The 16852-nt window shown below is 30.2% G+C and overlaps 1 protein-coding gene across 1 annotated transcript; it reads left to right on the forward strand.

Moving 5' to 3' along the window:
• Positions 1-2538: 2538 nt before the first annotated feature.
• Positions 2539-6669, forward strand: LOC118204079 (uncharacterized). Its single transcript, XM_035376402.2, has 2 exons — positions 2539-2689; positions 6266-6669. Exons 1-2 carry the CDS (start codon positions 2684-2686, stop codon positions 6560-6562), a joined length of 303 nt encoding a protein of 100 aa, XP_035232293.1. The 5' UTR covers positions 2539-2683; the 3' UTR covers positions 6563-6669.
• The last annotated feature ends 10183 nt before the right edge of the window (positions 6670-16852 follow it).

Genomic DNA, 16852 nt, shown 5'->3' on the forward strand with positions numbered 1-16852 from the left:
GAAAATCTCATAAAAATATTTCAGAATTCTGAAATTTTTTACTATTTGAGATATCTTTAAAATCCTATGTCATTCCCTAGATAAAAGCATGTAATTTATTATTATATGACTTTTTTAATATAACTTTAATATTTTTTCATATAGAATGTTTCAAATTGTTTTAAAATTTGCTTAAAATTTCGCGTAAATTTAATATTTTTTGCAGCATAATAATAGAATATATTAAATTTTGATATTCCATAACTAATCTCTGTAGATAATAAATGAGAAAATGTGTTTATAGTATACCTATACTGCATTTTGAAAAAAAGTGCTCCGAACGTGCTCGGATACCCACAGAAATGATATTGAATCCACTGAAGATCTAGTGGACCGGCAAAGTTGCATAAAACGTCTGAAATCTTTGCTAATGTATGCCAGCTCACAAAACGTCGTTGTGAATTTTGTATTATTGTTCACGGTCCCATTTTAGAGCTGTTGTTGTAAAAACACGAATCCTTAAATTGCTTGTTTCTTTTTGATTTACCTGTCTTTCTTATTCACCTGTTCTTACATTCCTTACGTGTCAGCACTTACGCAAGTCATTTCCGGCACACATTACATTATAAAATCTGCTTTTTTCCGTCCTCTATACCTGCCTTTACATTTTTGTAAGCTTTTTTAAACCAGCTTGCATATTACATACACATATAATTACGCATACATGTTCATTACTTCGTATCACATTTCGCATCTGCTGTGTTTTTGCTTCCTATAAGAAATGCAATAAGCAAACAGAATTTTAAGTCCATTTTTTGTTCAGTTCATGAAGCAAGTAAGTAAATTATTTGTATCCTATCTTCCTGCTTAATTTCAAAGCAACCTCAAGACACCAAGGTAGCTTTCTGTACGCATGCCGAGTCTACTTGCTCCCTTTTTCAACTTTTTGTGTAAAGATGATACTATTAACAGAGTTTCACTGGCAAGTTTCTCATTTATGTACCTCAAACTATTTTCAAGGATCTCTTATAATTTTAATCTTCTTCCCCCCCTATAATCTCCGCACTTATTTGTCTGCTTGATACTAGAACTGTCTTTTATTTTTCCTTTATACCCTATAAATATTCATTTTCTCAATTAGTTTGCAATTTACTTTAAATTAAAGCTTGCATTAGATATTGATGCAATTTTTTCCCGAACGCTTTTTCCTTGTATCAAGTATATCGTTTTTTGTCTATGTCTTCATGGTTTATTACAGATCAGTCGCATCACTGATCCCTTTTTCTCCACCTGTTAGCGAGCTTATACATAGTTAAACCTTATCAATAAAGTCATATTTTACTTTGAGGTAAGTTTTGAAAATACAGGCAACTGAAAAGTATCGGTATTATACTCTGTATGAGGAGCCTACTGCTGTAGCGAAGGGCCCGGGTTAGAATCCCAGAGAAGGCATGGGTGTTTGTAAATATATAGTGTCTTTGCAACATGGGAGCACTCTAAATATATGTCGAGGCGAAACTCCTCTTGAAAGGTTGGTGATAGGGAAAGAGGGGGGGAAGAACCTCGGGTCCGTACCTCCCTCGGGGTTCTTTACATCAAAATTGGGGGCGGAACTAACCGAAGTCTTACTGTCACCTGTATGGTGCTCAAAGGCTCTTGCCAACGACAGACGCAATCTTGCTCTTGCCAACGACAGACGCAACCTTGCTCTTGCCAACGACAGGCTGAATCTTGCTCTTGCCAACGACAGGCTCAATCTTGCTCTTGCCAACGACAGGCGCAATCTTTCTCTCCTTGCCAGGATAAATTTCATGGGCTTGTTCTGATGTTACTGGCAGACACGTGAGATAAGTCACAACACAACACACAACACACTTTAAGTATTAATACTTATTTCTTATTTTCCATCAGCCAATACTCGTCTCTATATCATAATCAGCCTTTTATGCGATGCATATTTCAAAATTTTATGCTCTTTTACTTAAAATTTGAAACAATATCAAATTTTGCGATTGCATAATAGATCAATTAATCAATTAATAAATGAAAAATTAAACAAATGAATTAATTAGACGAAAAAATTAATTGAAAGCATCAATAAGTAACTAATTATCCATACCGGAATTTAAAAAAATTATGTTTTTTCCATAAAAAATGTATTTACAGTTTTCTTCTTGCATCAAGAGAACTACAATCATTGGATTTAACAAAATTAATTAATTTTTATTTGAGATATATGCGAAGAAAATCAAATAGAAAAGAGTTAAATATAATTTAAATTTAAGTAAATTATAGTCCTTTATAAACAGCGAAAAACTAAAATCGTAAATAAATGATTGTGGTATCTTTTCTCAGCGTTAACACATGTTTTTTTCATTTTAACTTTTTAATCAGAAATTCTAGGAAAGAATTTGTTTTTTTAGTGCTTTCGAAATTTCACCACAATTGTAAATCTCTTAATCCGATCTAGCATTAAAATAATGACCACTCATTAAAAAAGACACTAATCGCAATGCTCATCCATACAGATTACGAAGTTACATATCTAGAGCAACTCTAAGCCAATTGTGTAACATGGTACAAAACTGGACTGTAAAAGGTGCTTGGAAGATGTATAAATACTCAGAGTTTTCAAGGAGTCAACACATTCCAGTTCTCTTTGCTTTATCATCCTCAAACGGAAGATTACCAATCCCTCTTCAACATGAAGGTAAGTGCTAACCAATTCTTAATTTTTATCTGGAGGTTACAGAGGTTGTTGAAACTTATGTAAGAGTATCTCAGTTATTGAGCTTTCAATGATTTCTTTGAAATTTTGTATTCATGAACAGCTTTGGATCCACTACTTATACTTAATTTCATTAAAAGATTCTAAATATGTGAGGTAGCTTTTAATAATGGAAAAGTATATAAAATATAAATTATTTATGAAACTGTGCTTATGCAATCACGTTTACAGTTTTTGATAAGTTATTTGGAAGCCTTTAATTCATCACAAAATTTCGTCCATATAAATGTTTATCATGTTATATTTCTCTCCCCTTCTTAGCATGCCTTTGTGGCGTAGTGGTCAGCACGCCACAATTTTATCTATTATTGAGATAAAAGTTATTCAGAGTGGGAAATTTTATCTCAAATTCAAAGGGTGTTTTTATTCGACTGAATTTCAGTTTCCTTTTTTTCTGATAAGATTCAAAACTTATTCCTTACCAAATAGCAAGAATAATAATTATAATTAAATGGTGCCAAAGTTTTGAAATTCCCAATTTTCTTAAAAGGTATAGCAGATTTTAAAGGGAGGCAAAAATTTGCCACTTTTTTAGAGCATGAAACTTTGAAAAATAAAAAATGAAATTCATTTCGTATTTGTTAAACATGTTGAATAAGAGCTTTAAAGATTTTCTAGATCAAGACTCGAATATTTAATGTCTCTATATTTGCAAACGATATCTTACAGTATGATGATAAATTAACTAGATGATAATTAGCACCTTATTTAGTCGGATGGAAATCTTCTGCATATTACAACTATTTATTTTATAAAATTGGCCTACATTTTTCCATCCAAGAAATATATATGTTAAGATAGAAAAATAAAATTTCGCATAATATATAATCTAAAGCCAAGCAGAATTTAATACATAAGCTTTAATACATTTACGAAAAACATAATTCAGGGAAAAATATTTAGGCAAATGCACTTAACAGCTAAAATTTCCTTATCTAGTTCATAATATTATCAAAAAAGTCTTGAATTTAATTTTCTAAGTGATACATAGGAGACATGACAATAACTAAAATGAGCTTTAACTTACTTTTTAAAGTTGGGTTAAGAACAATTTCAAAGTAATGTCTTTATCTACCTATATAGCAGCTAAATATACATAACAGCTGCTCTAAAGTTATAAGAAGATTCAAAGAAATATTTAAAAGCTAAATCATCAGCGTAATGTGCACTTAATAAATATCACTTTTTATATTCGAGAAGTTATGCAACTCAATGCATCTAAAATAATACTAAAAATTGCTTTCTGGTTGTCATCAAACAGCAGTATAATACTATAATTCATTTAACTAAATTACGCATATTTTGCACAGCAATTTTATTGCTCTAAAATTTTTAGTGTTGCCTTAAGGTTAAACCTATAAATTATCTCTATATTTATGGGGTAACTTTGGTTTAAAAATAAGTTTTTTGTATAAATTTTTATTAAAATTAATTAATAAATAGAAAAATAATTACATCATGTTTTTTCTACTTTGATTTTGCTAACTGAGTTCTACTTTTCAAAATACGCTTACATTTTGTAATATTAATTTTATTGCTTGTTATTATTATTTTCTATTAAACATGAAGATTCTATTGTAATAATTACTTCAAAATATTGTGTGATATAACATTTTGCTTCAAACTTATTTATTTTAATAAAAAAAATGCTTATTTAGTGAAAATATTTCTTGATTCGTTCGTTCTTTTAATGCCTAATTGAAGAGTGAGCGCTTATCATTATATGGTACAAAACCCATAGATAGGAAAAATAACGATTATTGTTGATTACTTTAGACTAAAGATACTCATTAAATCAGACAAATGATACGGCTCGCTTGAAATTGACAGACGAGAAGTTTCTTTTAGGCATAAACATTTTATTTCAATTACTTGCAACAAACCGCTTCACTACAAACTCATTTCTTTAAAAAAATTTTAAAACTACTGTTCTAATCAGAGTCTCGTCATAAACTGAGGCGTTGCTACTCTTTTTCAAACAAAGTATTAACTGAGGTAATTTACTTATCATAAGTGGCGCAATAATTATTTGCTTTGTATTTGTCTAATACGCGTAGCAGCATTAAAACGCAAAAGATTGTGCGTATCTGAAAAGCGCTTAGTAGATTTTTCAGGAATTGAGATTCTTAAATGTCAATGGCCGTTTAATATTTTTCTTTTACCAGATCAGACCTTTAACCAGTCATTACCTTTATTTAACCAGTCAGATCCTTTACTGATTTAACCCTTACTTAGACTTAACCAGTCAGATCCTTTAATTTAGCTCTTATGTGCTCAAGAGTGATAAACTAAATACATAAAATAGTTTCCTTAAGAAATATCACTAAGAGATGTTCAACATGCCTGCGTCTAATTTAATGTTGTTCGATTAAGAATTATTGAATTCAAGTTGTACTCTATTTTATTTATAGTTTCAAATAAACTTGTTCATTATGTTTATTACTCTACTTCTTAGTTATTAAATAATTGTTCAATTATCAATTAACTTATCTAAAGTTGCAGATATGTATAGGGAAAAATTAAATTTTCGGAAGAACATTATTTTTTTTGTAGCACTTTTAAGTGCTAACTAAGTGCATTATTTTAATTGAAGAAATGTATCTGTAATTTATTCCTTTCGACGAAATGTGCTAGAGGTATCCGTCTTCGTCAAAGCAAATTTTGCAAGAAGCGATTAAGCAAATCGTATTTGCATCATACACATAGAAAATAATGGCTTGGATATAAACATGTTTCCATTGGCATCAAATTTTTCAATTTTGAACCTTTCTTTTCTGATTCATTCAATTCTTTTTAGAAATTAAAAAGAATATACATGAAAATAAAACAGCTAACAAATTAAATAGAATTTGAATAGAACAGCCCAGAATCATTAAATTGTCTGAGTGTAAAATTTTAAATTAACTCTATTAATATCATTAGGCTCCCAAATCGTTCTAAATATAGGACAGAGAACAGATTGCATTTGCTTACACAATTATGTTCTAAAAATTAAATATGAAATTTTTAAAAAATAATGAGTGATAGTAAAATATATACTATAAATGAATAAAAATTAAAGTGCTTTAAACTATTTAAAAATTTCCATATAAGGAATCAATATTTCATGAAGTTTTAAATGAAAGTAACTAGCATTTCTTCAAGTATAAATTTTACTAAATGATGTAGTGGCTTGTCTTAACTTGCTGTATGCTTCCCTAGACCTTAGTAGATGTTTTAATTTTGTTACCATTATTTACTTATACGTAAATAAGTCAGTTAATCCATTGTTAGTTAAAGAAAAGGCCCAAACTGAGAATTGCGTGCTTTTCTTTAGACACTTTATAAAAGCGCATTCATTATGAGCACAAACTTTTATATTTATTGTGTTACAGTTAAAAATCATAAAGTTTTCAATTAAAAAACAATGAAAATTATACATTTTGTTTATAAAAGCATTTATATCTAAATTCAACAGATAATTTCCTTTTAGCATCTAAACCAACTATTTTCTTTCAGGTACTCGCTGTTATCTGCGTCCTCTTTGTCGCCGCCGTTCAGGCCAACCCTCAGTTCAGAGCTCTAAGAGCTAGAGCTTCCGGTTTAGGAGGTGGTTCAGCACCTCAGGCACCACAAGCCATCTCTGCCTCTCAACCTGCTGTCGGTGCTCCAGCCCAACCTGCATACCAACCAAGTTATCAAGCTCAACCTCAATTTCAAGCTCAACCACAGTACCAGCAATTCCAGCCTCAACCCTTTAACTTCGGAAGGTACCCAAATGCTCCCTTTGGAGGATTCCAGGCTGTTCAGGGCTAACCTAAACAAATAAAAGGACTCTAATATATTGTTAAATATACCGAGAGAATGAAATTTTAGCAGACTATTGAAAAGCCTGCTAATTGAAATAAAGTGCCTAAGCATTATTACGTGTTTGTCTTTATTAAATTAAAATATTTATTTATTAAATTCTGGAAGTAATGTTGTGTATTAGAAATCACAGTTGAATAATATATTTTAAAATAATAATACGAAATTCCTTGCCGTTAAACAATGTTAGTGAAACAACAGGAGAATAAGTTAACCAGCATTCAAAATTGCTGTATAAATTATTTTACTGCTGTATATTCATTTGTAAGAATGTTTATTAGAGAAATTTTATGTTTTACAAATGTAATATAAATTCATAATTTCAAATATCATAAAGGAAACAAGAACACATTCACAGTACAAAAATATTTTCATTGGTCAGTTTATTACTTTTGCTTAAAATAATATTATTTTCTATTAAACTCTTCTAAATTTAAAAATTCATTAAATTATTTCAGCAAGTATTCTAAGAAATTTTAATAGTGCACTTAAATATTTGTGATTTCTCATAATGGTATTAAAACTATAATCAATAACAATAAGACAACTGCAGTCAAATATACAACAGCTGAAATATCTGGAAACTAAAATTTCTAATAACTTAATTAGCAAAGCACATGGAAAAGTTCATTAAACGTTTCAGAAATTAGTAGAATAAGAATTAAAATACTACAGGTTAGAAAATTAAATGGAGTTTGAATATAACAATATTTAAAAATAATTTTTGTTCATATTTTGATCTTAAATTTGGAATGCATGAAGCAATTTTTGAATGGTTTTAATCAGTTTCAACTTACATCTCGTTAAACCTGAAACGTTAAAGAACAAGAATTAAATTAGCTTTCAAGACTATGCCTAGAAGCTTCAGAATCACAGAATTAAATAATTCCTTTCAGCTTATATACTATATAAAGGTTGCACTGAAGAAATGGAATTTGCTACTGAATTTCTCCCATTTATTCCTTCATTATGTCTTCTACAGAGGAACAGTAAAGCAAAATAATTGCACGTATATATAAAGGAATCTGAAGCATCATAAATTTCAATAAATGATCTGATAGGTTCCCAGAATTTCACAGGTATTGTTATAGAAATAATCTAAAACAGATGAGTAAAAATTACCATAAATAAATTAAATAAATAGAATATAAAGTTTAATTTTACTTTAGTTCTTAAAGAAACGTACTAAATATTTTTTTAACTTGTGTCATTTTTATGTATGAACTATTACTTCTTACATGACAGGTTAAAATGCTCATACTTAATGATTTGAGCATCATTAACGATGACCAACCACCACTTTAACATTTGAAGTCTTAAAATTGTCAGTATTTTTATAGTATAGCAAAATCATAAGCAATGACAGATCATATCAGTTTACAAATTTATTTTTCTTATTTCCAAAGACAGTAGACATATCAGAATTAGTGTTTCTAATGCAAGTAAGTTAATTACAAGAAAAAGTTTCAAAAGTGCATAAAATCTATTTACAGAACCTGGATTTTATTTACCTAAGACTTTCAGGAAGGTCTAACTTTACTTTAAGACCAAATAAGCTAATATTTTATTTTGTATGAGTAAGAGTTTTAGATGTGGACAACAGCGCGCGAGACTGTATGGCTTGAGTGTGAAGAACATGATATTTAATAAATAAAGGTAACACACAAAACGTTAAAAAAAGCTCCTTTGGGCGTAATATAAAATCTGAAAGCTTTCAGACTTGTCCCCCCTTTTTTTCATATTGTAATTTATCCTCACAGTCTATAGAGCGGCGAAAGGAAAGAAAATCATTATATGTAAAATTTAGAAAAGTAGAAGAAAATAGCTCTCCTAATTTAAAAGATTGTATTCACCTCACGTGAATTTCATATTGATTTAAGAACCCAGTTTTATCATCACTTAAAATCATTCACCTGCGAAATCTTTTTTTTTAATGCGACGTTGTTTGCAACTACATGGCAGATAAACAAATCGAAATTTTTTGATAACCTATCAAAATTCAGCAAATCGCTTTATAAATTCGAAGAAACATTCATTTAGAGAACTGTTTTCTTTCTATCCGAAAGTGTAAAGATCAACAGTTTGCGATTATTAGTTTGACCGTTATACAAAGATTTATAAAGACAATTTAACATTAAATTTTGAAAAAAAGTTTGTGTCGAACTTTGAAAGTATTTCCTGTGGAATACTGTACTATCTATTGTCATCGCAAATACGTATTTGAGAATATCCGGTCGGTAAATGAGGGTCAAAAATTAATTCCAAGATTTGACCCAAATCAAGATAGAAACCATGTTAAATAAAATTAGGTAAAAGTATACGGTCCCTCGGTTACAAATCGATACTAGAACTTGTGACATCCAGGTTACGAAAACCAGTTTTCTTTTCAAATAAAATATTTCCAAGTTAAGCAGAATTCCAATGTAGATCAGAAGGTCAGAAGTAGAGTCTATCTTACTAGTCCTATATATATTGTTTAAATGAAATAAACTCAAAACTTAGCTCATTCACGGTGATGTTTGATTCTCAAATTATGCAACACTCTGTCATCCTTAATCGCGTTTCCTTAAGAAAGGAATGTGCAAGAAACTGATATGAAAGAACATTTTTAATTGAGACTTAAATATTAGCACGAAATGTAATATATTTTTGAGTATCAATGTATCAGGTTCTGTGTTCCTCCTTACTTGCTTAGGGAACATTAACTGTCCTGACTCGGAACAGGGAGCTTACTAAAGCTATGTTCAATAAATTTGGGAAGTAGACAATACACACAGGAAGGGTATACGAAACCCTTTATTTTTCTCTCTTTACAATGATTTTACAATGATTTCCGGACTTCGGAATACAGAGACCAACCACTTGTGGTCTGAACGTAAGAATATAAAAATATTAACTAAACTCTAACTAAACTAACTTTGGATTAATCAAACAAGTGCCTAACTCCAAGATTGGCCGTATATTAACAAAAAGCCGTATGTAGTATAGAGAACTGCTAACACTACGATAAGAATTATCAAGAGTTTAAAATTATCAAGAGGATTAAACCTCTGGCCTTGAAGGCAACCAGCAACCGAGTAAAACTACTATGGCAAGCGGCCTGCTTCTAGTAACTCCTTCTTCTCTCTTGCTTGGCAAAAAGCCACAGCTTAAGTACTTGGCGTTCGCAAGACAAATTTGCATAAATAAGTTAAAGCTTTTAATTCTGGCCGGAAGTAGAAAATAAGAAGTGATAGTAAAGATTTAAAATAAAATAAACGTTAGTAAAACTTAGGATCCTTACAAATGAATGAAACCTTTGAGAAATGTTTTGATATTACAGAAGAACTGAGCCTTATATTATCAACTTAAATTTATGTAACGCTTTTAACTGATGTAATATTGAATTATGTCTGTAAAAATCATTTCAAGAAAGATTTTTGAAGTGAAAGAACTTAACTCATTAGAAAATAAATCTGCTTCGCATTATCAACACAGTCCCAAAAAATTCTTATGATATTCTGGAGTTACTCATGGGATCGGCGCATGTCCTGAGAATACATCAGAATATTTCCCACACTTCTTGAGTGTTCTCCCGAGTGTTTAATGCCTCTAGCAGTGCACTGAATCTAGCAGTCTCCTGAGCAGTGCACTGAATGTTTTTAGAACTTAAAACTCTAAATCCTCAGTATGTCTTTGAAAATCTTATAATGCTTGATGTCACGTTCCAGTATATACCCAAGAATCCCTCAAGCAAATTCGAAAAATCAAAATGTCTAAAACTGAAAATAAATATCCCCAATATCATACGATAGAGCTCTTGAAGAAAAAGTAGTCCGAATATCCTAGAGATATTAAATGATGAAGCCCTTAAACCATCTCAGAATCAACATCTTCACAGATCCTGGCACACAGAGACTTAAACAAGACATTCTCAGGATATTAGATTATAATTTCTATAGGTCGTTTAATATTTATTATCCATCCTAACGGATGATCTTAAGAAGTTAACTCTAAAAGTTTGGCTAAATTATCGCCTGTCTAAATGGTTACTTTGAAACACAATATAAAACTCAACAGTAGAATCTAACATAGAGCTTCGATTATCAATTACTTGTCGTAATACAACTAATAGTGAAAACAAAATATTGCGACTTGTCGTCGAATAGCAAATGCAGCAAATGGCTGAGAGCTGCATTTATTTATTGATTGATTTAAAATTTCAATAACCGCTGTTCGATGTTACATCACCTTTGAGTAGGATGGAAAAACCTACTTAGCGTCCTAATTTTTTACTTATGGAACATAGCTAACGTTGGTCACTCTAAGTTTCTCCTCTGAGCGCTGCCGCTTACAGCAGGTGACAAACGCAAAAGAGTTCTACTCAGGTGTCGGTTAAGAATACAGCCTAGTTTTTAAACTACGCCCCTCATTGTACAGTTTGTATAACCTCTGATCTGAGAGAATAATGGGTTCAGGCAGGGCTTAAAGGAAAGAAATCAGCATACAGCTAACTATTAGTAAAACATAAACTATGTATGTCACAAAATTCTTCAGGATATCTGATAATCAAGATTCTCGATTAGAGGTGTTTTGAGACATAAACTAGACATCCGGAAGATATTCTGTTTTACAAGGTAAGAGATACTAGAAAGAATATGAAATTTCCTATTGAATATTATCCCGTTATTAATATCGCCCTCATTTACAGAATCTGTTAAGAAAATTACTCACAAATATCAATAAAAACTTTAAAGCTACATAAAGTTCAACTCTGGATTTCTCTGATTTTCTAAGCAAATTAATGCTGACATTTAGTAAATTACTGTAACTAAACTAGGTTCAAAACTCTGACGTCAAACTGGGCCAGAAATGTATATTAGGAATATATAAAATTTTCAAGTCATATTTTTCACGTCTCCTGCTTCAAAATAACCTAATGTCTGTGCATACTTAGTTTTAATTACATTCAAATAAATGAGGTAAAGAAAAAAGAATATGTCTATGCAACATGCTTTGAATTAACAACCTTACCTTTCTTTTCAGATATTTTTAACTGTGATATTTTTTCTTCTGATCTCAATCACAGTCATTGCCAAGATCTATACCGAAGAAGATTGCGTAACAGAAGAAGCTTAAGAAATTTTTTCCCCAATCATCCTTCCGTTGTTAAAAAAAAATTAAATAGACACCTTATGTTTATTTTTATATAAATCCAACATCTCTTCAATATTTGGAATTAGAATTCGTTAAAAAGACATTTTTTCAAAAATTTTACACATTTGTATTAATTATTTTTTTAGTGGTTTTTAACTGCAGCTAGTCTCAAAATAGTTGGATGGCTTGAATCTATACATTTTAAATATAACATTGCATTACAATTCATTTGATACTGATACATATATCTACAGCTTTGAAAAAACAGGGCAGTCGGGTAATTGGTTAACGCAAAATATACTAGACTTATTAGCCTAATGAGAATAATGCCTTCACGGAGGATTTTAGTAGGGAAAGTTACACGTGATTACGTTATACAAAGGAAAAAATTACGAAATCCTCATGTAGCTAGGCTCGTTACCCAAGTAGGAAACCGGATCAAACTACCAGCACTCCGTAATTTTATTCAAAGTTGGATGCGCTATGATATTTCCTATTTTCTTCCAAATGCGAGTCTTTTTAGTTCAAAACATTTTTCAGTAATACCATGTTCTTTCGAAGACGATTTCTTTATAAAATGTATAGGTGCGTAGAGTCATTAGATTTGCCGAAGCAGAAAGCTTGTAAATTGCGCAACGCCCTCGCCGGGATTCGAACTCCAGACGTCACATTCCGATTACACTACGAAGGCACACTTCGTAAACGGAGATAAACTTGATATTCGCTCTCACTTAAAACGCACCTGGAGCGGCTGGAACGCAATTGCCAACTAGAGATGACAAATTATTGTTTAAATAAGTACTTAATAAATAAATAAATAAATATAAATAAAATGCTTAATGACCTTTACTTAAGTCACCTTTAAGTAAAGGTCATTAAGCATTTTATTTCGGAGCAGGAAACATGAAAAATGTGCAGTGCCACCAAAGTATATTGGTGTTTTTTACCACCAATACACTTTCATTTTTAAAATACAGTTAATTAAAATTTCTCCAATTTTATATTGGTATTAAGTAATTAAGTTAACAGAAGAAAATTTATATTAGTTTTTAATAATTCAAAGCTATTAGAGTTAAATAGTCTTTATCTTAGTAAATAAACGTTAAATTAAAACTAAATAAATGTTGATAAGCGGATTAATATGAAAGATGAACATGCCAATTCTTGCTCAGCTGTTTTGTTTGGATATATACTGGTCAGCTTAAGATTAAGATCGGCACATACATCAAAGCGATTTCAGTACATGGGTTTTATTTGAGTTAATGATGAAAACTTTTCTCATATATATACGTAAACACAAATTGAATTATTATGTTAAAGCACAGTTGCACAGTTCACTTCATTGCATTTTCACTGGATAAAATTCGTTATTTGAAATAATAATAAATATTTTAAATGTAAATAAAAATTCATTATTTAAAAGTGTTTACACCTAGATTCTATGTTTAATTATTTGTACATAACACGAATAAATTATATTTTGCAATCCTCTAAAATGCATTTTTTAGGTAAAATGTACATGCTTTGCATAAAAAGAGTCGATATTTTCTGATCACATGTTACCATTATGTAACGCTTAATTCTCTGTTCGTATATGGCTTTAAAGTAAAATTTTTATGAACTTAACCTAGGATTTAATTTCTTATTTCACTTCTACCTCACTCTAACCCCAGTAAATTTTGCAATGACAGAAATTAGTTTAGTTAAAAGTTATATATAAAAAAAATTAAGTATATTGGTGATAAATACAGATTTTTTGGTGTATATTTCGGTGTATAAAAATTGTATGAACTAAAAACATTTACTTTTATGCACAGAATGGTTAAATTCAACATGGTAGGAGATGGCGAGGAGAAATAAGCATTTAACCGAAGAAAAGTGAAGAAAACAATTACAGGACTTTTCATCGAATGTGGATAATTTCACTCACCTTTGCAATCATCTGTAGTCAGCTACTTTTTTTTAATGCTAATTTGTTAAAACATTTTAAAAATATGCGTATTTATGTATTTTAAACGTTATCATCAGGCAAAAATTTGTCTTCGAGATAAATGAACATGCTACTGTTTTAAATGAACTGTCATTCGTTACTGATATTGTGAACGACATATAATTTTTCTAATAATAGCTATCATTGCGTATTGTGACTATGCTTAAAGTTAATGTTATTCAAACAAGTCTGATATGAGATCATTCAGGTTCTTTAGAATTTTTAGTATCACGATAAAAGTTGGTACGACTTTTAAGTACTCATAAAAATTGGTCTATAAAAATAAATTTAAAATGATTAAAATAGTATAAAATTTAAAAAAATAGTTATTTGCTTGAAAAAGTAATAATAATAATAATAATAATAATAATAATTCCCACCTTTAATTTTTTTAATCATCGAAGAATAAATAATTTTTGTACGCATAAAAATGAAATATAACAAAATATATAGATAAAAACGTATATGAAACTAAATCGACTTATTCGGCTTAGCTTTTTGAATTTTCCACCTTTTGTACTTTTTTGAATAACACAAAAAATGTATTATTTTGGATTGATTGCATGCGATTCCTTGCTATTTTGTCTAAAGATGAAAACTATAACTACTTTACTATCTGAAAGATAATTGTATGTAAGTAGAAGTATCCGGATGTAGAGCAAACCCATGCCAATTTAGATTAATATTTTTCTTAATGAAAATAAAAATTAAATATCAAAATAGTACAAAGCTTTTAAAAAGATTATTTAAAAGTAGAATTATTGTAAATTTCGTAGGATATTTATTAATTATTTGAACAAACCGAAAACTGGTATTGCTTTTAAACTGAATAATGCTCTCAACGTAGTCCAATGCAGATATAACAGAATATTTTGGAACAATATAAAAATAAATACATCAATGGAGAAAAACTTTAAAAGTTTAACTTGTGCAAGAGTATTTATCGTTGACTCAAAGGCGTAGCTAAAGTTTTCAGCGCCCGGACACAACTGAAGATTTTGTGCCCCTTTCTGTGTTCCAAGAACAGAAAACATTTCATTCCGCAATTTCATCACATCAATTTTGCGCCCCTTGGATGCTGTGCCCGGGGACAGATGTCCCCCCTTGCCCCACCCTAGCTCCGCCACTGCTTTGACTATTCGGCTGCTTGCAAATCTACATAAGACAAAAAGTACTTTACGCAACAATTTAAATTCAGAGACATATTTGACTAAAATTAATTCTTAAAACTTAAATTAAATGGAGATTTACAAAAGTACGTGCATTAGAAAGTATTATCCAAAAACGGAAAATGTCAAATATACTACTAAAAAAATATTTATCATTTCCCATATTATTCTTCAATGTAGCAGAAAAACGAAGGCAAAACATACGTTGCCGTGACCAGGATTCGAACCTGGGTTATTGCGGCCACAACGCAATGTACTAACCTCTATACGATCACGTCCACATCGATCTGTTCTGAGATTTGCTTGAGTAGACAGATAAGTAATCTAGTTTCAACCCTTAAGTTGTTTGAAGATTTGGAATAAGGAACTCGGAAAGGGAGGGCTGAACCGACTTTTAGCCAACAGATGGCAGCACATACTACTTGCTTTCAAATTTAAATTTCTAAACGAAGCCAAACAATAATTATTTATTTATTACATTTTACACTCTTTTAATATTACACTAAAGATTACTCTCATGATGTATTTTTTAAAAACTGTTGCTAAATGTATAATTTTAGTTTTCCTCAGCAGGAAATTTTAATATTTTCATAAAACGGGATGTAGAAATATCTGCTTTTATCATAATATGATAATAATCTACTAGGTCGGGAATTAATACTTTTATTAATTAATTCACTTCACTGTGGTTTTAATCGTATCGTAATATTCTAGCTATAATGAGTAACGAATGCATGCGTTATTATTATTTCTGAAATCTATACTCTGTTAGGTAGAAATGTTAAGTTTTTGCTGTATTTTACTGAAACTCAAGTGTACAGATTTCAATAACCAGATAATAATTTTAAAGAAAAACCGCTTTCAATTTTATTTTGATTATTTTTTCTGTTGATAATTTAGTCGAGACTAATTAGCTAAGACTGCTGTAAATGTGGGTTTTTATGGTCCTAAACGAAGGAAATCAAAATTGTATTCTGGATGACAAGTTTTACAAAAATAGTAGTATAATTTTTTTATAAGTTTTTTCTATGCTTTTAATTTAAAATAAAGCTCTTTTCAAGGAAAAAAAATACAACAGGATCTAGAACTTCTTCAAATTTTATTCAGTTTTCAACAAACATTAAAATGCAAAATACCGATCTTTATGCCTGATTTTTTTTTAAACAACCGGCATTATCATATTAATTCATGAAAAGCTAAATTATACACAAAACAGCTCTCTTTTAATGCAGGGTGCCAATTAACATAAAATGCTTTCTTTAATTCAACGGCCAATAACAAAAAAAATTAGTCTGCGAAATATCATAAATCTGTTATTCTACAAATGCTTTCGTAATCAAACGACGGGAAAGACTGAACAAATGTGAGGGGATTTTTTAATATTCTTAAAGTTAATTCCAAACAAAGCCTGGCGGTTCTGATTTACATTCTAATAATTATTTTCATTTTAATTACAGTAGTTCCTCGAGGTAAATTTAATTCTTAAAGAATTTTTCATTATGGATGGGATGTTAGAAGGCGTTTTAAAAAGTAAGAGTTGAAATAATGAGTTATTTGGTCCCAATGTTGCAAAGATACCATTCTGTACTCTGTACTGTTTATTTCCTTACATTTATAGTTTTTCTAGTATTAATGCAATTAATTATTTTAAGTTACATAACTGAGAACGCAAATTCCCAGTTATTTTGAGTAAATATTTCAAGAAGAAATAATAAAATTTGCATTTCCAGAGTACACAGATACTACAACATGCATAGACTACCATACTTTCCAGCGCAAAGCAGTCAATACGATTGCAAACCATAATATCTTGCAGCTTTAAAGCAACCAAATACGGTTGGAAACCACCATACCTTCCAGCTTGAAACAAAAAAACACGGCTGCAAAGAGCGCACCTTTTAGCGTAAAACAACTAAACACGGTAGAAAACCACCATACTTCGGT

The sequence above is a fragment of the Stegodyphus dumicola genome, chromosome 3, assembly GCF_044657685.1.
Source record: "Stegodyphus dumicola isolate Sdum_Otavi_A_Nest chromosome 3, ASM4465768v1".
Classification (NCBI taxonomy): domain Eukaryota; kingdom Metazoa; phylum Arthropoda; class Arachnida; order Araneae; family Eresidae; genus Stegodyphus; species Stegodyphus dumicola.